Consider the following 21,674-nt stretch of genomic DNA (forward strand, 5'->3'; position numbering starts at 1 on the left):
TTAACCAGCATATGCACCCTGGAGCTATAGAGACACTCTAATATTCTGTTTTATTCTCTATTTCTAATAGTGCCCAGGATTCTATTTGTGTTTTTGGCTGCCACTACACACTAAGATTTCAACATATTGGCGATGATGATCCCTATTGTGGAACCTAGTATTGTGTAACTATAATTTGGGTTATGCTTCCTAATGTGCATCACTTTGCACTTGTCCACATTAAATTTTGGATGCCCAGTCTTCCAGACTCCCAAGGTCCTCCTACAATTTCATGTAGCCTGCTTATGATTTGAAAGCTTTGAATAGGTACATGGCATCCTCAAATCTAATCGTCTCACTCGTTCCCATATCCTATATAATAAAACGTACCTCCAAGATTCTGAAGCTGACTGCATGGCTGAGGCATTCCTGCTCTCTGTATCCATCTCCTGAATTGACATCACGTACTTCCGGGTTCGTCACAAGCAGAAGTGACCAACCACACGAGATTTCTCGGCTTCAGAATGTTGGCGGTGCATTCTATTAAATAGGATTGGTCAGTTCCTTGAAGCACAGCCAACGCTCAGACACCAGAGAGAGAGGGGGGGGGGGGCTGACACCAGAGGGGGGGTTATCTCTGTCACACACACTCTCTCTCACAGTCAATGTCTTTCTCTCTCACACACTCTCTCTCACACATTCTGTCTCACTCTGTGTCACACAGTCACACACTCTCTTGGTCTCATACACTCAGTCTCACAAAGAGTCTGTGTCTCACAAACACTCTCGCACACACTGTATCTGTGTGAAACACACACTCTCTCTCTCTCTCTCACTGTGTCTCACATACGCACTTGCACACACTCATTCTCACATTCTCTCACAGACACACTCGCACCCAGTCTCACTCTCTCTCTGTCACACACACACACTCGCACATTCACTCTCTCTCTCACACACAGTCACTCTCACACACATTCTCTCAAACATACACACTCTGAGGAAAATCTTGCTAGCGCCCGTTTCATTTGTGTCAGAAACGGGCCTTTTTTACTAGTCATTTATAAATAGGTTAAAAAATTACCAGTCCCGGTACAGATACTTGTGGGACCCCCACTAGTTACCTTTCTCCCTCATAAGAATTGGCCATTTAACTCTACACTCTGTCTTCTATCTTTTAACCGGTTCCCAATCCACAACCCATACTGGGTCAGATCAATGGACCATCCAGCCCAGTATCCTGCTTCCAGCAGTGGGCAATCCACATCACAAGTACCTGGCAGAAACCCAACCAGTAGCAACAGTCTATGCTACCAATCCTGGGGCAAGCAGTGGCTCCCCCTATGTCCATCTGAATAACAGATTATGGACTTTTCCTCCAGGAACTTCTCCAAACCCAGATATGCTGTTAACACATCCTCCTGCAGTGAGCTCCAGCGCTTAACCTTTGAGTGAAAAAATATTTCCTCCTATTTGTTTTAAAATTATTTCCATGTAGTTTCATCAAGGGTCCCCTGGTCTTTGTACTTTTTCAAAAAGTGTGAAAAAGCTATTCACTGCTACCTGTTCTATAGATGTCAATCATATCCCCCCTCAGCCGTCTCTTTTCCAAGCTGAAAAGACGCTTTAGCCTTTCCTCATATGGGAGCCGTTCCATCCCCTTTGTCATTTCGGTTGCTAGTCTTTGAATCTTTTCTATTTCTGTATATCTTTTTTTTTTTTGATACAGCAGCCAGAATTGAATGCAATACTGAAGGTTACATGGCTATTTAATTTTCTCAAGAGTTCCTGAGGGACTTTGTCAACAGCTTTCTAATAAATCGAGAAATACTATATCAACCTGGCTCACTTTTATCCACATGTGTCTTCATGCCTTAGAAAAAGGACGAACATGGTAGCTGAATCCGTGTTGACTCTGTTCCACTAAATTATGTTTGTCTGTGTGCTCAGTCGATAGCTTTTGCTGAATGGAGAACAGCGTATGTCAGCCTTTACCTGCCAGGATTTTCTGTGTTACTATGCATTTGCCTCGGAGGGTGCACAGCTCTTTGAATGAAGGCAGCTCACATATATTGATTTCATCCAGGCCAAAGGTTTTCTGTATAACTGTTCTTCATTGGAGTGGCCTTGTGGTGGACTTTGGTCCTGGGGAACTGAGGAAGTGAGTTCGATTCCCGGCACAGGCAGCTCCTTGTGACTCTGGGCAAGTCACGTAACCCTCCATTGCTCCTTGTAAGCTGCATTGAGCCTGCCATGAGTGGGAAAGTGCGGGGTACAAATGTAACAAAATTGCCAGGGCCTGAGAGCCAGTAAAAGTCCCCATTGACCCTAGCTATTGCCCCAAAAACGTTCTCACCTAAATACATACTGCCCCCTCCCAAATTCTCTTCCCTGAATAAACACGCTCCCCTCCCAGCTTATCCAGAGCCTTGTTGCTAGTACTGTCTCTACCATTACTGCTGTTTTCCTCTCACGTTGTTTATTTACTACCTTTTTGAAGAAATTCACCCAAGGCAGTATAGGAGAGTTTGAGTGATACAGCATACAAATCCCCATTCTATTCTTGCAACACCACATGAACAGCGAAAATGTTTTTGACAACACCTGGATCAAGCTCACTGAGAGCTACATGATAATGGAAGGAAACAGAACAGCTGGCAAAGAGACAGAACCTGTGGCACGACCTTAGGAAAGGTCAGGGGGGGGGGGGGGGGCAAGAGACGCAGGTTGGAGAAATTACAGATTAGATGATGGCAGGTGCCTGGGAGGAGAAATTGATGGAAGTTGCGATTGATTGAGATAGGGATGGGGTGGGGGGGAGAAATATTTAGGAGAAATGTGGATTGCAAAAGACAAGATGGGCTGAGGGGGACAGAGAGGCTGGGGAATCAAATCTATGGATATTGCTCTGAGTGTGTTAGAGGCCACTCAGGTTTTCATCAGTATGCTAGCAAGTTCATGGCCACTACTATTCTCAACCCAGCCAATCACGTTTCAGGATTTCCACAATGAATACGCACATATCCCATGGAAGCAGCAAATGCTAATCTTATACACATTCATAATGGATCATCTGAAAACCAGTCTGGCTGTATCTACTAAGCACTGGGTTAAGAACCCTGCGCTAGCAAAAAATGTGAAAGACAAGGTACTGGAGGTATCTTAAAACACACAGCTCTTATTTTAAAAACTGTTATTGTACACTTTGTAAAACGGATCCCTACTCCTACAGCCTTTCAAGACAGTTCAAGCATGCGTGCGTAGGATCAGGTATATAAAGCAGAGCCGTAGCGAGGGGAGCTGACACCCGGGGCGAGTCGCCGCTGCGCACCCCCCCCCCCCCCCCCGGGTGCAGCACGACACACCCTCCTCCCGCTGGAGCGCATACCTGCGGCGAGGGACGGGCCGATCCGCCCCGACTGCACGTTCCTGGGGTGTGTCGGCTCCGCGCTGGTTCACTGCTCTCGCTGTCCCGGAACAGGAAGTAACCTGTTCCGGGGCAGAGAGGGCAGTGCACCAGCGCGGAGCTGACACCCCCCCAGCAGCGTGCACCCGGGGCGGACCTCCCCCCCTTTCCTACGCCACTGATATAAAATCAAGCAAGATGCCCACTCTTACTACCCTTCTGCCATCACTGTTCTGTAAGCAACTAGACTCGGAAAGAACCAACTGCTGTGAGATCTGTCAAAAGGAAGGGATTAGTAAAGCGACAGCTGCCATTCTCAGTGTCATACAAATATCTGCATAGTCTGTCACAGCCTCACACACACTTTTAATATACCTAGTTCTAAAGCAGAAGCATCATCATTATCTCTCTATATAAAAAGCAACACCAACGTTCTATGAAGCCTCCAGCCGGAAGTGTGAAGGGGGCGAGATATCCGGTTTCCCTATGAGTGTCTGCCCCGCCCTCTCTGTAACACAGTCAGTGAAGGAAAACAGCAGAGCACGAAATCAAATCGCTGGCTCTGTAACAGTGAAGGACTCAGAGGGGGGAGGGGAGAGAGGCCAGAGGGCAGGGACACACACACTCCCACATGCACACAGAAGAAAACATTGCTAGCCCCCGTTTCATTTGCATCAGAAACGGGGCTTTTTTTTACTAGTTTTATATAAAATACAACTTGGAATGCAGGAACGAGGTTTCTAACTGTCTATACCCTTCCATACAGAGAGCAGACAGCAAAGAACATCGTATTGGCAGTTACGGACTGTGTTCGATGAACACCGCGATTTAAAGTTCTTAAGTTTCCATCCGAGATGGTATCAGAAAGCCCTTTCTATAGGTCAGATAATAAAAATGCACCATCGTTAACAGTCAGGGCTATGGTTAAAAAAAAACCATAATAGGGATAAGTCTTTAACAGGGCATGTGGTATAGGCTCTGGTTATGGTGCACATTTAAAACTTACTTTTCTGTACAGAATATTAGCACAAGTGGCAGAGAACCTGCTTACATGGAGGCATGACCAATTCCAGCAGCCCTCTAGCTGGTATAAAGGCCCCACCTAGATATATGCACAAATTCATATACATTATAGTATCAGAATTTATATGCATACATATGCTCTGCCCATATACACATCCTATGGGCAAAGTAGGAGTCAAAACATGGCGTGTACTTTTCCACTAGGCCATATTCTACAAGACATCATTCGCCTGGGCAAATGACTAGAATACTGCCATGTTGGCAAATTCTTCCCGCCTAGTACGAGGTGGCTCTGTTTGTAATTACCCCTCATTGTATCGCTTGAAGCAATTGCCATCTCCCACCCATTAAATACAAATGATACTTTTTTTTTTTGGTATAGACACTAGTGCAGAGCTCAAGTACCATAAATGGGTCCAGAAGAAGAGCAGGAGGGTGGTAGCTTTGGAAAAAACCATTTGTGATGGGAGCTTAAGATCACTTATTCCTTCCTCTTTTGTACAAAGGCTGGAAATAGAGAACAATTAGGCCTACAGGTATGAAGCACTTTGTTCATTAAGGGCTTGTTTTTCTCCCATCGTGGCTTAGGGTAAAAAGGATGGATGGAGCTGAAATCCTTCATGGAATCAACCCCTGAGTTTAATTTGAGTATTGCATCAGGCACCCCCCTGTGACTAGAACAATGAGGTTGTAATAGCATTCAGCATGCCATCCGAGGATGAGCGAGCGCGCACACTTAAAGTGCAGAGAGGCGTGGCTTCCCCAGAGTCAGTATGGTTGATGGGATTATGTCATCATAGTGGTAGGATTGTGACCTCACAAAGCCTGATGGCTTCTGCAACCGTAGCAGGGATACTACAAACGGAACACATCTCTTGTGCCTGCGCCCCTCCACTTTCTGAAAAGTGTGCCCGGAGCTTTCTACCCCAGATGTAGAAACCTTTCTACACCAGCCTCAAGTATTAAAAATTACGGAACAGATGAGGCAATATATGAATCCAGATTACCATTACTTTCTATAAACTCCAAGCCACAGCAGCTGCCTAGAATCAAGGCCGGCTCACACTGCTTCTTACCTAATGGTACTTAACGGAAAAACAAAAGGATCGGCAGGTGAGTCTCCAGGACCTCATGGTTTCAAAAACAACCAATTAAAGCACTGAGAGTATAAGAAGCTGAGCTAGCCACACTTTTTTCCATCTTCATTTCAGAATTATGTGCACTCTCTCAGCTACACGAACACAACGGGTACAAATGTATGACTTTGTAAGTCCATTTTCACACTGCTTAAAGTTTTGGAGGAGGAAGATTTTTCAAGGTCTTCCAGTCTCTGGCAACAGGATGGTAACATCCTAGAAAATAATCCAAAGTTTAAAATATTTCTAAGTTCATCGTACAAGAGCTGCCTTAAGTCTAAAATGACATACGTGATTACAAAATACACACTACCAGCACAGGATAAGGCCATTAAAAGTTCTGCCATTGGCAGTAGGCAGAGACTATGAACAATTGAAAAGGCGGTGTGGTTATCTTGTCCCATCTCGCCACACAAAAACACACACAACACGGGAAACCTTTGTCTTCCACCATCGGAAAGCAGGTGCTGTGATCCTTTGATGTGGTGGTCTCTGAGGAGACAAACAAACCTCAGTCTAGTCTATTTTCTTAGCTGGAAGTCGAATCAACTCCATAGTCCATTGGTGCACAGGTGCAGCCAAATTGAATAATATGATAATGAGTTTGCCATGTAGTAGGGTCATGACAGTCTGATGGCCTGATGCCCATATGCGATACCAGGAGCCATAAAACGGGTCAGAGATCGCAGGGCACAACATGTTGTTCAGGTTTACCTCTGTGACCTGGGAAGAGAAGATACAATTACCATAATTATTAAAATCAATATTAACATATTTGTCTTATCACCATACTTCTATATGCAAAAAAAATAAATGAGCATTTCCACGTACCCATTCAAAGAAGAGCTCTGACCTTGCCCGTGCAGTTTCATAAGAATTAGAACTCAAAATTAGCTAGTAATTAAAATTTATTTTTCTGACCTTCCCTTAATACAAACAAAATAATTCATTTTTCATCTCCTGTCCCAACAAGCTGCCAAAATCTTGCATCTCTCTCTCTCTCAGGCTTGGCAGCAGGAACAGCATTACAGTAAGAGTCCCAAATATCTGACAAACGGGAATGACAGTCGGTAACCTAAAATGTCAGATAATCCACCACTATCCTCCCTCCTAGACAGTAGCAGCTGTGCCTCCTTGACCCCCTCCAAGTGCCCTCCCCCCATACTTGGTAATCTAAAGGTGAAGTCGGTACAGGCGCAATTCACAGTCACTCCTGCCCATGCTAACTCCACTTTCAAAATGGCTTCCACTTGGGGGAGGGGGAGGCATCAGAGCCAGATTACCTGACTGTTGCATAAACTGGAACACTGGATAACCAAAGGTCAGATCATCAGAACCCTAGGTGTTCCCTTATACATCGCCCTTTGCACAGGGGCTTAGCTAGGTGGGGCCACGGGGGCATGGGCCCCCCACAGATTTAGCCCTAGCCCCATAGGCGTAGTTTGACTGTTTCATTTGGGGGGGGGGGGGCAAAGAATGGGCGGAGCATATTAGCATATCATTTGCATATATACATATGCAAATGAATATGCTAATATGGAGGAAGGAATTGAAATTTACAAGCAAAATATCACAGATGCACATTTCAATTAATAAATTCTGAATAAAATACTTTTATCTACCTTTGTTGTCTGATCATTTAGTTTTTCTATTCACTTTGGTCCCAGTGTCTTCTGTTTTATGCAGTGTCTTCTTTCCAGTAGGCTTCCCTCTGCTCCCCACCCTCCCAGTCCCATCCATCTCCTGCTCCTTCCCTCTGCTCCCCACCCCTCCCAGTCCCATCCATCTTCTGTTCCTTCCCTCTGCTCCCCTCCTCTCCCAGTCCCATCCATCTCTTGCTCCTTCCCTCTGCTCCCCACCCCTCCCAGTCCCATCCATCTTCTGTTCCTTCCCTCTGCTCCCTCCTCTCCCAGTCCCATCCATCTTCTGTTCCTTCCCTCTGCTCACCATCCCTCTGTCCCATCCATCTGTTCCTTCCCTCTGCTCCCCTCCTCTCCCAATCCCATCCATCTCCTGGGTCCATCCCTCTGCTCCCCACCCCTCCCAGTCCCATCCATCTTCTGTTCCTTCCCTCTGCTCCCCTCCTCTCCCAGTCCCATCCATCTCCTGTTCCTTCCCTCTGCTCACCATCCCTCCGTCCCATCCATCTTCTGTTCCTTCCCTCTGCTCCCCTCCTCTCCCAATCCCATCCATCTCCTGGGTCCATCTCTCTGCTCCCCACCCCTCCCAGTCCCATCCATCTCTTGCTCCTTCCCTCTGCTCCCCACCCCTCCCAGTACCATCCATCTTCCCTCTGCTCCCCCCCCCCGGCGAGGTCCAAGATCGTGACTCAGTTTACCCCCTCTCTTCCTCCCTCCCTCTGGCGCAGGCAACAGTCTTCAGCTTTTTCAGCGTTCCTGGCAGCGGTAGCGATGTACACGCTGCCTTTGGTCTGCCCCGGAAGCTCTCTCTTCAAGTTCCTGTTCCCACCTATGCGGGAACAGGAACTTGAAGAGAAGGCTTTGGGGCAGAGCCGAAGGCAGCGTGTACATCGCTACCGCTGCCAGGAACGCTGAAAAAGACTGCTGCCTGCGCCGGAGGGAGGGAGGAAGAGTAGACGGACACGCTCCTCTCCGTCCGCTTGGCTTCCTGCCCTCTCTGTCTGCGTCCCGCCTTCCTCTGACGTCAGAGGAAGGCGGGACGCAGACAGAGAGGGCAGGGAAGCCAAGCGGATGGAGAGGAGCGTGTGCCTGCATGTTTTTTTTAAACTAATGGCGCGGCGGCGCCTCGTCGTCGTTTGGGGGGGCATTGCCCCCCCCTCGCCCCCCCAGTGTACGCCTATGCCTAGCCCCCTCTACTTTCGACCCCCACCACCACCAATCCTCCCCGCCCCCAGGTACCTTTGCTGGCGGGGGTTGGGGACCCCCCGCCAGCAAAGGTACATGATCATGGTGGCGGCGACGGGGGAGGGTCGGCGGTGGGAGTGGGACATTGAAAGTGGTGGGGGAGGGTCGGCGGTGGGCTAAACTGTGCCCCCCCCCCTACCTCGGACTCTGGGCTCCTGTCCCGCCAAGGTCTGGCTACGCCCCTGCTTCTGAATAGTGACTTTCCCACTGCTAAAACCTACAGCCCTACCAGTATTTTCCTTCCTCTCACACCTGGAATTTCTATCCATAAAGATTCCACGATACTGTTTCATGTAGAATGTTCATTTTGTTTGACTCAACTCCATCTTTATCATATAGCGCAATCCCCCCCCCACCCCCCAAATTCGATCCAAATATAGTTTGTATCCTGCTAACACAGTGTCCTATTGATTGTCCTCTTTCCAGCAGGCCTCTGAAATGCCTCTCTCTTCATTTTGTGCTGTATACTGCAATTCTCCTATCTTATGTTTAAGGCTTCTTGCATTTGTAAACAGACGCTTCAAATTGTCTTTTTTTTTCCCTTTGCATCTACAGGCTGCTTTGAAAATAGGGCTAATTTGAATCCTTTACACTGTTTCTCCCATTGAACAATCCTGGTTTACTTTCACCATTATTGAAACCTCTCCATCGGGATTCCCTAAAGATCCTATTTCAATAGTATCCATGAAGGATACTCCACACCGAACCGTGGGGGAAAAGGACAAACAGATGGCAGAGAGAAGGCCTTATACTTACCAAGCCCAGAGTCTGTAGAAAGCTAAAGTGATAGACAAACATGAGACCTGTGGATAACAGAGCCCACCAGAAATTGAAGAGTGGTTCGGGAGTGTACACACCTGCAGGCAGATAAAAAAAACAAAAGGACATAAGTATTCTCCGAGGCTCTATAATCTTTCTCATGCTGACTTTAGGGCGGTGACAGCAATGTCTGTCCTGGGCTGATAATCTCCAGCTCCGCACAGCTGACTGCAACTGTCAACACTTTTTCTGCTTTTATTTGTTCAAAAATGCTATGAAAGGTTTACCTTATTCACAATTACTCCCCCATGTGCAGAGGTGCAGGACATTTCTCTGGTGGCAGGCATTACTTAGATGTATGGACAGGACAAAACCCCACCGTCAGGCACCCTGAGGCAGGGGCGTATCTGCGTGGGGCCACAGGGGCCTGGGCCCCCGCAGATTTCGCCCTGGACCCCCCCCTACCGCCGTCAACCCTCCCCCGCCGAGGTCCGCTTCCTCCGGTCCGGTGCCTTTAAAAATATTACTTCAGCTGGCGAGGGACCAGCCCAGCCGAGGTCTTGTTTTAAGAAGTTCTTCCATCCTCGTGCTATTGAAAACTGCCTGCCTGCATCCCTTCCAGTTTCGGACTGAGTCTGACGTCGCAGTCCGAAACTGGAAGGGATGCAGGCAGGCAGTTTTCAATAGCACGAGGATGGAAAAGCTTCTTAAAACAAGACCTCGGCGGGGGTTGGGGGTCCCCCGCCAGCTGAAGTAATATTTTTAAAGGCACCGGACCGGAGGAAGCGGACCTCGGCGGGGGTAGGTGACGGCGGTAGGCGGGGGAGGGTTGACGGCGGTAGGGGAGGGTTGACGGCCGGGGGGGCTATAATGTGCCCCCTCAATCTAGCCCCTGCCCCCCCTACCGCCGAACCTCAGATACGCCCCTGCCCTGAGGTAACTGCATGCTACAGAGAGAATCTCTACCCCAGACTCACTTACAGCACAGTTGTCAGTTTACTCAATTCCACGGAGCAGAATTTAGGCCAGTCCCGGATTTCTGAAAAACCCATTCCCCGATGCCTTTTGTGAATCCTCCCATGTAAGTTCAAAAACCAGGACAAGGTAAGAATTGGGTAACTTGGCATCTCGGTTACAGGTTCTCTCGACTCATGTCAGAGCTGCAGGGCCCCCTCGCTAAAGCCCAGCCCCTGAGGCAAGCATGAACCAATCACAAATCCAATGCCAGAGTCAACAAGCCCATCTGGAGGTTCTGTTGTAGCATATGATATGATGAATTGTCAGTTATTAATTTTTCTAAAAATGGATACAAAAGTATATATAAAACTAGTAAAAAAAGAACGTTTCTGTCAGAAATGAAACGGGCGCTAGCAAGGTTTTCCTCGGAGTGTATGTTTGAGAGAGAGTGAGACAGAGAGTGTGTGTGTGTTTGTGTGAGAGACAGAGTGTCTGTGTGTGTGTGACAGAGAGATATAGTGTGATAGTGTGTCAGAGAGAGTGTATGTGAGACACAGAGAGTGAGTGTGTGCCCCTACCCCCCCCTCTCTCAAGACCCCCCACCCCTCCCTCTCCCCTGTCCCCCCTGCAACCACCCATGTCCAGCGACCCTCCTCTCCCCCTGCAGCCACCCATGTCCAGCAACCCTGCTCTCTCACCTGCCTCCCCTCCAGCCACCCAGGTTGTGTAGTGAATTCTTCGGGGCAGGCAGGAAAGATTCCCCGGTCCTGCCTGCCTGCCTGCCTGGCGCTGGCCCTCCCCCCCCCCTCCCCCCCACTGCCGGATCACTGTTCAAAATGGCTGCAGAGACTTTCAATGGCAGACTCGCGAGACTTCTGCTGTAGTCTTGGAGGCCGCCCTTGTGTCGGTGGCCATTTTGAACAGCGATCCGGCAGCAGGGGAGGGTCAGCACCAGCGCCAGCAGTGGGCAGGCAGGACCGGGGATCTTTCCTGCCTGCCACGAAGAATTCGCTACACAACCTGGGTGGCTGGAGGGGAGGCAGGTGAGAGAGCTGGTTTGTTGGACATGGGTGGCTGCAGGAGGGGTAGGGGGAGAGGAGGGTCGCTGGACATGGATCAGCTGTGAGGCATGGAATGTTTTTTTTTTCTTTTTTTCGTGGGTTCTGAAGTTCACAGCATAATTGCAACAGTGACGTCAGCCTGACTACGGAGCCTAGCTCAGCAACTCCGAAGGAGCCACGGACACAGGCAGCAAGATTAGAATGTTGGAGGTGAGAATTATTATATAGGATAAGCTGCAAAGGACTCAAATACAAATCAACTTACACATCCAGTTTTTCCTACATAAGCACACAACTGTGGAACGCATTACCGAAAGCCTTGAAAACTACGAACGACCACCTAAACTTCCGGAAAACACTAAAAACTAACCTGTTTAAAAAGGCATACCCTACCTATCCAACATAGATGCCTGATCTCTGCAACACAACAAAACTAAAGAACGTAATGGGCATAACACAACTCTTCCGTTGTACGATTCCCTAGTGTGGCTGTGCCACATGAACTTTATCTTACCATGACAACACCTTGTATTTGTTCACACCGGAGTCTGCAAAGGCCTCTCCGGTACTATGTAAGCCACATTGAGCCTACAAATAGGTGGGAAAATGTGGGATACAAATGTAACAAATAAAATAAATATATACAAAAATGTTTGGAAAAGGCTTTTTGATCTGACCTCCCCCCTCCTCCTTCAGACCATGAGCTGCATATGACTCCTGAGGCAGGCCAGAAGGCTGAAACACAGCCATGTCGAGTCTCTTTGATTATATTGTTGATTTGGACTCATTATATCCATCGAGTTACATAATAGATTTGGACTTTTCCCACATCGTCTCAAGCTTACATTCTTGAGTCATCTTCGCTGTTTTCTTTGCTGGCCCACCTCTTCTCCATTTCTGTATGCTATAAGAGAGGGCGAACTGGGCACTGATCTTTGGTCTCCTTTCCTGAAAAGCTACCGCTGCTGTCCAGGGAGGTTACCCAGAGTGACAGGTAGAGAAGCACTAGGGAGCTAGCAGAGGAGGGAACAGGGAAGTGTGAATGCAAGGGGGGGGGGGGGGGTGAGAGAAAGAGGGGTGCAAATGACACAGGGACTTATGGATATAGAGGTTAAAGAGGGCAGAAGGCACAGCAGAATAGGATAGAGTGCAAGAGTGAACAGGGTAAAGGAGAGAGTACCCCAAGAGGAAGGGGGAGGAAAGGAAAATCTCAGAAGAAATAAGGACAGTGTATACAGAAGGTAGACAGAGAAAAGGGACAGAGCCGAGGGGGTGAGAAAGCGCAGGAATACAGGGAGGCGATGCATGGACAGAGTACAGGAGAAAGAGGAGAGAGCCCTGGAGATCAAAAGGAAAAAAACACATTAGAAGGGATGATTAGTGTATAGGACAAATGAGAAAGTAGGGGAGGAGGGCAGAGTCGTGGGGGGGAGGGGGGGAAGGGTAAAAAAAAAAGGCAGGGGGAAATCTGAAGGAAGAAAAATCAGCAACAGAAAAGATAATTAAATGATCTGGAAAAAAAGTATTTTGCTGCTTAAGAGAGAATATAAATTAAGCAATCCATGCAAATCAGCCTGAAATCCAATTCAGAGTACCATGACATCAATGTAGCTCCCGCAGAGAGAATTTACAAGCTGGAGTCTGCTGAATTTAATTGGCTGATTTGGCTTCACCCAGCACACAATTAATTCCCTTTTCTGCAAAACATATCCTCCAGTCAGCCCTGAAAATTGCATTGGGCCCTTATATTTACGATGCTAAAATGTTCTTTGTAGTGGGGATGTGCATGGCAAAAAAATGTCTGTTTTCGTTGGTATCAACCCACTTTGCAGTTTGATTTCATCGTTTCATTGAAGTCCATTAAAGTCAGTGGGGTAAACAATTTTGCACAGTAACGGTGGAGCTTTCAATCTATTTCTACAGAATCTTGCTGGGACGCGTCTGTTACAGCACCAATAGTCGCTCTCCAAGACACCAAGAATGGTATGAAGACTCTGCCACTGTGACAGGAGCAAAACAGTACAATGGAGAACCCCCAAAGGCATGAAGAGAAAGGCAGAGTAGTACCAACACTGGAGTGAAGACCCCCAAACCCTCTGGGCACGGGGCAAGCATTAGGTCAGATCAGAGTTCTGTGATAAAGCAAGTTTGTCTGAGGAGTGTTCGAGCATCTGTTCTTTTGAACTCTACACTGCACACTGTACTTGATAGGGTGCTCCCTGACACGGGGATGATCAGAAGCAAACGCCGGCGCTAGAGGCTGTTAGCGCCGGCGTTTGCTACTGCCCCAATGATCAGAGCCCCTGAGCGCGTGAAACAACGTGCTCGAGGGCTCTGAACGCAACTAGCATGCAAATGCATGCAAAACAGGTCTAAACATATTCATCCCCAATGATAAGTGACCAGCAAACCAAAGATTGGGTCGCTGGCCGCGGCAAACCCTAACGCCAGCTCCGAGCTGGCGTTAGGGTTTGCAGATCATTGGGGAGGAATGGTGAGCCCTGTCCAGCATGCATTTTGCATGCTAGCAGGCCCCCATTCCCCCCAACAAAGCAAACCTGAAGACACCCCCCCCCCCCAAAGCATATCTCCCTGTTCCTCATCCACTGCCCCTCCGTCTCTCACCAGAAATCCAATTAGTAGCAACATTCCGTGCTACCAATTCCAGGGCAAGCAGAGGCTTCCCCCATGCCTATCTCAATAACAGACTATGGACTTTTCCTCCAGGAACTTGTCCAAACCTTTTTTTTTTTTAACCCAGATACGCTAACAGCTGTTATGACATCCTCTAGCAACAAGCAAAAAAATATTTCCTCCTATTTGTTTTAATAGAATTTCCATGTAATTTTATTGAGTGTCCCCTGGTCTTTGTACTTTTTGAAAGCGTGAAAAAAAAAAATCAATGTTAGTCCTTGTTTGTACGACTAGTTAGTTAGTTGCTTCATCCATTAAATTTTGTTACATTTGTACCCCGCACTTTCCCACTCATGGCAGGCTCAATGCGGCTTGGGAGAATTGGGGTGGTGGGGCGTCTACACTATCCAAACATTCAACCCTGCTACCCAGTCATATAGTGGTGATAACTTTAAGAATTAAGTTGAATAGTAGTGCTTGGGTTTAACTTGTTTCTGACTACGACGATTACACATTTACTCTTATTTGTGCAGCTCATACCACCGTATTAGCTGCAAGGCAGGTGGGGGTGGGGAAGGTAGAAGAGTGGCCTAGTGGTTAGTGTGGTGGGCTTTGGTCCTGGGGAACTGAGGAACTGAGTTCGATCCCCACTTCAGGCACAGGCAGCTCCTTGTGACTCTGGGCAAGTCACTTAACCCTCCATTGCCCCATGTAAGCCACATTGAGCCTGCCATGAGTGGGAAAGCGCAGGGTACAAATGTAACAAAATAAAATAGATACTATTGGAGATTCTACATGGAATGTTGCTACTATTGGAGATTCTACATGGAATGTTGCTATTCCACTAGCAACATTCCATGTAGAAAGCTGCGCAGGCTTCTGTTTCTGTGAGTCTGACGTCCTGCAGGACTTCAGACTCACAGAAGCAGAAGCCTGCGCGGCCACACTGGTGATCTGCAAGGGCCGACTTCTACATGGAATGTTGCTACTATTGGAGATTCTACATGGAATGTTGCTATTCTACTACCAACATTCCATGTAGAAGGCTGCACAGGCTTCTGTTTCTGTGAGTCTGACGTCCTGCACATCAGACTCACAGAAGCAGAAGCCTGCGCGGCCACATTGGTGATCTGCAAGAGCCGACTTCTACATGGAATCTTAAATAGTAGCAACAGTGGAGGAGTGGCCTAGTGGTTAGGGTGGTGGACTTTGGTCCTGGGGAACTGAGTTCGATTCCCACTTCAGGCACAGGCAGCTCCTTGTGACTCTTTAAACCTGTTTGCTTACTTTTATTTTGTCATTCATGTTCTCTATGTAATACCACTTGCACCTCTCACTCTGGAATGGCGATTGCCATGACGGAACAATGTAAGCCAGATTGAGCCTGCAAACAGGTGGGAAAATGTGGGATACAAATGCAATAAATAAATAAATAAATTATGGTAAGACACTGCATGATGCTATTTACACTCGGGAAACATTTGAAGAGGATGCAAGAGCATTTTCTAAGAGCGAAAGGAGCACCCATATGTGTTCTTAGTACCTAATGAGATTGGAGCCTATAAAGGGGTCCTTTCCCTGAGGTGTACTGAAAAGTGGCCTGCCTAGTGTAGACGTGTGTTACATAAGTCTACAAAGGACTCAAATACAAATCAACTTATGCATCCAGCTTCTCCTACATAAGCACACAACTACGGAACGCACTACCGAAGACCGTGAAAACAACGTATAACCACCTAAACTTCCGGAAATTACTAAAAACCAACCTGTTCAAAAAGGCATACCCCACCGACCCAACTTAAAAGCTTGAAGAACTGCAACACAACTAAACCAAAGCTAGTACTGGAGACAAATTAACCCTTCTTCTCTACGATTCCCTAATGTGTATGTAACACATGATCTTTATTCTACCACTACATCACTTTGTATTTGTTCATACCGGAACTGGCGATCGCCTTTACGGCACCATGTAAGCCACATTGAGCCTGCAATAAGGTGAGAAAATGTGGGATACAAATGTAACTAATAAATAAATAAAATACTAGGAAAGACCAAAGGTTCATCAAGCCCAGCATCCTGTTTCCAACAGTGGCCAATCTTTCCCCCCCCCCCCCCCCCCCCAAAAAAAAAATTGTCTTTAATCAACAACTCTGTAACATCAAAGGAAATTCAATTAACATCTTGCACACTATAATACATAAAATATAGAATTTCCTTATTTTTCCTGTATTTCTCCTAATTGGTGAGTGTTTAGCGTGGGAACATTACACCGTGATCAAATCCTTTTACCATCCGCTTTAAAACCTCACCCATAGGGGATCTACAATAACCTCTACAGAGATATTCTAATATTTATCACATTTTCCTCATAACATTTTTTTCTTTTTCACGTGCACCTTTTGCAAGAGAAGTTTCTTAGTCACCATTCCATTATACCTTTCAGTTACTTTATGTTTCTCTTTGTCACTGTTTGGCAATTTTTATGTTTTAATAACAAGTTATTATATTAGACTACTTGATGAGCTTGGTTTGTTTATGCATCAGTATTTATAAAAAGCTTCTTTTTTTTTCTTGTTGTCCATCCCAAAATAGAACCAATTCATCGGCTTTTATGTCCCCCATTTTCTGCATCTGAAATTGTATTCATTCCTTTTCTTTTTGTGCCTGTATTTTTGTGTTATTTATAATCAATATTTTTATAAAAAGATGAATCTCAAAATAATAGATATTTATTGTATAGCATTTCATTACTGACTCCATTTCAAAATGAAAGTTTTGATTCTTTTAAAATATATTCTAGTCTCTTTTGACGTGCAATTTATCACTTTATTTTTTTGTACAATTTTTAACTCATACATTTTTTTTTTGCATATTTTTTTTAACTCATGTGTATTTAAAAAAAATGTTTGTTTTCTTTAACTGTTTGGAGTTTAACTGGAGGAGTGGCCTAGTGGTTAGGGTGGTGGACTTTGGTCTTGGGGAACTGAGGAACTGAGTTGGATTCCCACTTCAGGCACAGGCAGCTCCTTGTGACTCTGGGCAAGTCACTTAACCCTCCATTGCCCCATGTAAGCCGCATTGAGCCTGCCATGAGTGGGAAAGCGCAGGGTACAAATGTAACAAAAATAAAATAGATACTATTGGAGATTCTACATGGAATGTTGCTACTATTGGAGATTCTACATGGAATGTTGCTATTCCACTAGCAACATTCCATGTAGAAGGCTGCGCAGGCTTCTGTTTCTGTGAGTCTGACGTCTTGCACATTAGTGATCTGCAAGAGCCGACTTCCTTCTACATGGAACGTTGCTAGTGGAATCTCAAATAGTAGCAACAGTGGAGGAGTGGCCTAGTGGTTAGGGTGGTGGACTTTGGTCTTGGGGAACTGAGGAACTGAGTTCGATTCCCACTTCAGGCACAGGCAGCTCCTTGTGACTCTGGGCAAGTCACTTAACCCTCCATTGCCCCATGTAAGCTGCATTGAGCCTGCCATGAGTGGGAAAGCGCGGGGTACAAATGTAACAAAATAAAAAAAACAAAATAAAAAATTTGTACTAAATATATCTTTAGACTCCTGAGGCTTTTCATGAATAAATCCTGTGTATCACATTCTTCAACTCTCTCGTGTTTTTGGAAGTGTCATTTGTCTACACTATTCCTTCGATTAGAGTTCCTCATTTCTCCACCACAGTGGCTCTCACTTGTGAATACCATAACATGGCAAGCAAACGGCTGCATCCACTGATGAAGTTCAAGAGTCACTGACCTGGTGTTAACACTAGAGGGCAGCAGTCAGCTGTAACCTGCTTATACCTGTCCACAGGTTGATGGAACCAACAGGTGACAATTCAACAAACAGGTCTGGGCTTCATTAGTGTGTAAATTGTTCTGAGCATTGCAGCCCAACACTTCCAGCCTACAGGTAGGCAGTTTTTCCTGGGGGCTTATTTTCTCTTTGTACACAAGAGAAATGCGCACTGCAGAAGCACAGATCTCTCTGGATTGTTTCTCATAGTCACTTTTACTAAGCCGCAGCAAAAGGTGGTCTGTGGTAATGTGGGCGCGTGTTTTTGCTGCATGCCGGGCCAGTTTTTACCGTGTCTGGGGAAAAGGGCTTGCGGTAAAATTAAAGCCAGCACGCACCTATTTATTGCATTTGTACCCCACATTTTCCCACCTATTTGCAGGCTCAATGTGGCTTACATAGTACCGTCAAGGCGTTTGCCCAGTCGGTTGATAACAGATACAAGGTTGTATAGTGATAGTATGAGTTATAAGTGTAGGGTCGCAAGGTATGAAGATAGCGTGTTGTCCAGTACGATTATAGTCTTGCTGTGTTGCTGGGTGAAGAGGTTTACGTGGGGTCGTTGGGGTAGGCCGTTTTGAAGAGGTTGGTTTTTAGTGATTTCCTGAAGTTCAGGTGGTCGTGGATTGTTTTCACAGCTTTTGGGAGGCCATTCCATAGTTTTGCGCTTATGTAGGAGAAGTCGGATACGTAAGTTGTATTTACTGCCTGAGCCCTTAACGCTACCCACTGATCTAGCGGTAAGGGCTCACATGCTACGCACACAGTGACTGTGGATTCTATATAGTGCGACTAAAGATCAGCACAGATTCTATAACAATGCGCGCAATTTAACAAGCTAATGAGTGCCCATAACAGCACTCAACAAACAATAATGAGCAGTAATTGGCATGGATTAGAATTCAGCCACACAACTCGCTAAGCAAATTCTGTAACGATGTATGCTAAACTTCTAATGAATGCAGGCAAAAAGGGGTGTGGTTATGGGCAGAGAAATGGGTATTTCGTAGGCGTTCCAAAATTTACAAGCCTAGTTATAGAATATGGCCTGGTGAGCCTAAATCTACGCGCAGGGATTGACACCAAATTTTCGTTGGTGTAAATGATGCGCATAGATTAGGCGCTGAACTATGAAGTAAACGTATTCTATAATCGGCGCCTAGAATACGCTTAATCGGCACCGATTTCAGCGCTTATTTTTTTAGACGTCAAATATAGAACCTCCTCCTATGTGTAAAAATACAGTAATCCAATAAAAGGGTACCTTATTTTCCCTTTTTTTTCGGGGGGGGGGGGGGGGGTAAGATGCTTGTTGTTTTATTTTGTTTTACCTCTATTATAAACGACTCGGGAGGAATTTGGTACGTATTATGTCTTGATTCTGGGTCATGATTTCAAATACAGCAAAACTGCTCAGGTTGGAGGAGGTGGGAGCGATTTCCAAACTTGAGGAAGATTAATAGATCACACGGTGGGTACTTTTTACCAACCAACTTTACATCTAATAACAAAGGGAACAACCTCCCTGTTGACAAGGAATAGGCTACCATCTGACATCAAGAAAATACGATTTTGCACTGAAAACCTCTTGGTTTCCCAGATTTTAAATTTTGATTTGATGTGTTATTTTTTTTATTTATTTATCGTTTTTATACACAGTAAACAAGTATAAACTTGTAAAGAAAAATCCACTATTACAATTAAATCTAAAGATATTATTCATAACACAAATTAAGTATTATAGCTTCATTTAAAGTCCACAACAGGAGTCCAAGATTCCTAAATAGGAGAAAACAGGTAATAAACTTTATCAATCAAATTTTGAGATACAGACGAGTTTCTATTCGACTTTACTTAACCAGGAGCTCTCTTAGATGTTAAAAAAAGATGACAATCGGACAGGATCAAAATAAACATATTTCACGGCTTGATAGGAGATTAAACATTTACAAGGATATTTAAGGTAAAAAGTTGCGCCAAGTTGAAGTGTATTTGATGTGTTATTTATAAACTTTTATTATTTCATTGTATTGTTCCATCTTGAATTCAGATACCCAAGATTCCATGAGGTCAAGGCCAAATTTCAGAAATATGTTTAGAAAGGGAACATACTAAAGCTTTTTTTTTTTTTTTAATTTCAACAAGCTATTACTTCGTAGCGTTGTCAGTTTATTTGAATTTGCTCATTTGAAGTGTTATTGATGTTTTATGTTTTATAACGCTTTAGTCTGTTTGTAACCCACTTAGATTTCTTTGACAAGCAGGATATAAATCCTTTAAATAAAGAGACAGTACCTCCTTTCCAGAGCAGGAACAGCGGGACAACGTAGAGCATGATGTGCTGAATGTAATACACCTCCATCTCAAAGGGCAGCTGGAAGAGGAAGGGAGAAAAAAAGCGACATGTTACTTCTGAACGCAGCTTGGATGGTTTCATGCCGACACATCTGATAATGACTACGTTTGTTCTGCGAGACACCAAAACACAAACACTGGCATGAATCATTGTTTTCAAAACACCCACAAACAGTAATTTGGTTTTATTTTTTTTTTTAATTTGTTGATCACGGATTGTTAGCAGAAAGTATTTGCTCAAGGTCACGCAGTCAGTGACGGAGGGAACGGCTTTGGAACAGAACAAGGTGATCACCCATACAAAGTTTTGGGAGGTGGCACGAGGTAACAGGCTGACACAGTTTTGCTGACACTTGTGTGCCAGGCCACAGGAGGAAGCAGGATAAAGAAGAAAGCTGCAGCAAACGGGGCTTCCAGTTCCCCATCCTCTCCCTCCAATCTCTTTCACTTCACTCTTTCCCACTGATCAGCAGCAGAGTTTCATAGCTGAAGTTCTGTTCTGCCTCCAGTTCACCTCTCCTGCTGCACCAAGGGCTGGTCTTTTGGTAGGGTTACCATATGTCCGGATTTACCCGGACATGTCCTCTTTTTGAGGACATGTCCGGGCAACCGGGCGGGTTTTATTTTTATTACATTTGTACCCTGCGCTTTGCCACTCATGGCAGGCTCAATGCAGCTTACATGGGGCAATGGAGGGTTAAGTGACTTGCCCAGAGTCACAAGGAGCTGCCTGTGCCTGAAGTGGGAATCAAACTCAGTTCCTCAGGACCAAAGTCCACCACCCTAACCTCTAGGCCACTCCTCCACTCGCTACTATTTGAGATACTACATGGAATTTGCTATTCCACTAGCAACATTCCATGTAGAAGGAAGTCAGCCCCTGCAGATCACTAATGTGGCCGCGCAGGCTTCTGCTTCTGTGAGTCTGACGTCCTGCACGTACGTGCAGGACGTCAGACTCACAGAAACAGAAGCCTGCGCAGCCTTCTACATGGAATGTTGCTAGTGGAATAGCAACATTCCATGTAGAATCTCCAATAGTAGCAACATTCCATGTAGAATCTCCAATAGTATCTTTTATTTTTGTTACATTTGTACCCTGCGCTTTCCCACTCATGGCAGGCTCAATGCGGTTTACGTGGGGCAATGGAGGGTTAAGTGACTTGCCCATAGTCACAAGGAGCTGCCTGTGCCTGAAGTGGGAATCGAACTCAGTTCCTCAGGACCAAAGTCCACCACCCTAACCACTAGGCCACTCCTCCACTCGCTACTATTTGAGATACTACATGGAATTTGCTATTCCACTAGCAACATTCCATGTAGAAGGAAGTCAGCCCCTGCAGATCACTAATGTGGCCGCGCAGGCTTCTGCTTCTGTGAGTCTGACGTCCTGCACGTACGTGCAGGACGTCAGACTCACAGAAACAGAAGCCTGCGCAGCCTTCTACATGGAATGTTGCTAGTGGAATAGCAACATTCCATGTAGAATCTCCAATAGTAGCAACATTCCATGTAGAATCTCCAATAGTATCTTTTATTTTTGTTACATTTGTACCCTGCGCTTTCCCACTCATGGCAGGCTCAATGCGGTTTACGTGGGGCAATGGAGGGTTAAGTGACTTGCCCATAGTCACAAGGAGCTGCCTGTGCCTGCAGTAGGAATTGAACCCAGTT

The 21,674-nt window shown here is 45.8% G+C and overlaps 1 protein-coding gene across 1 annotated transcript in view; it reads right to left on the reverse strand.

The window, feature by feature from the left end:
• Positions 1-4,032: 4,032 nt before the first annotated feature.
• TMEM164 (transmembrane protein 164) overlaps positions 4,033-21,674 on the reverse strand; it is a 137,121-nt gene continuing 119,479 nt past the window's right edge. The window contains exons 4-6 of the mRNA XM_030210043.1: positions 19,941-20,019; positions 9,186-9,286; positions 4,033-6,267 (exon numbers count right to left, since the gene is read on the reverse strand). Coding sequence (XP_030065903.1) covers positions 6,061-6,267; positions 9,186-9,286; positions 19,941-20,019 — 387 coding nt within the window. The 3' untranslated portion in view covers positions 4,033-6,060. The remainder of the gene's footprint in view (positions 6,268-9,185; positions 9,287-19,940; positions 20,020-21,674) is intronic.

This window comes from Microcaecilia unicolor, chromosome 7 (genome assembly GCF_901765095.1).
Source record: "Microcaecilia unicolor chromosome 7, aMicUni1.1, whole genome shotgun sequence".
NCBI classification, from domain to species: domain Eukaryota; kingdom Metazoa; phylum Chordata; class Amphibia; order Gymnophiona; family Siphonopidae; genus Microcaecilia; species Microcaecilia unicolor.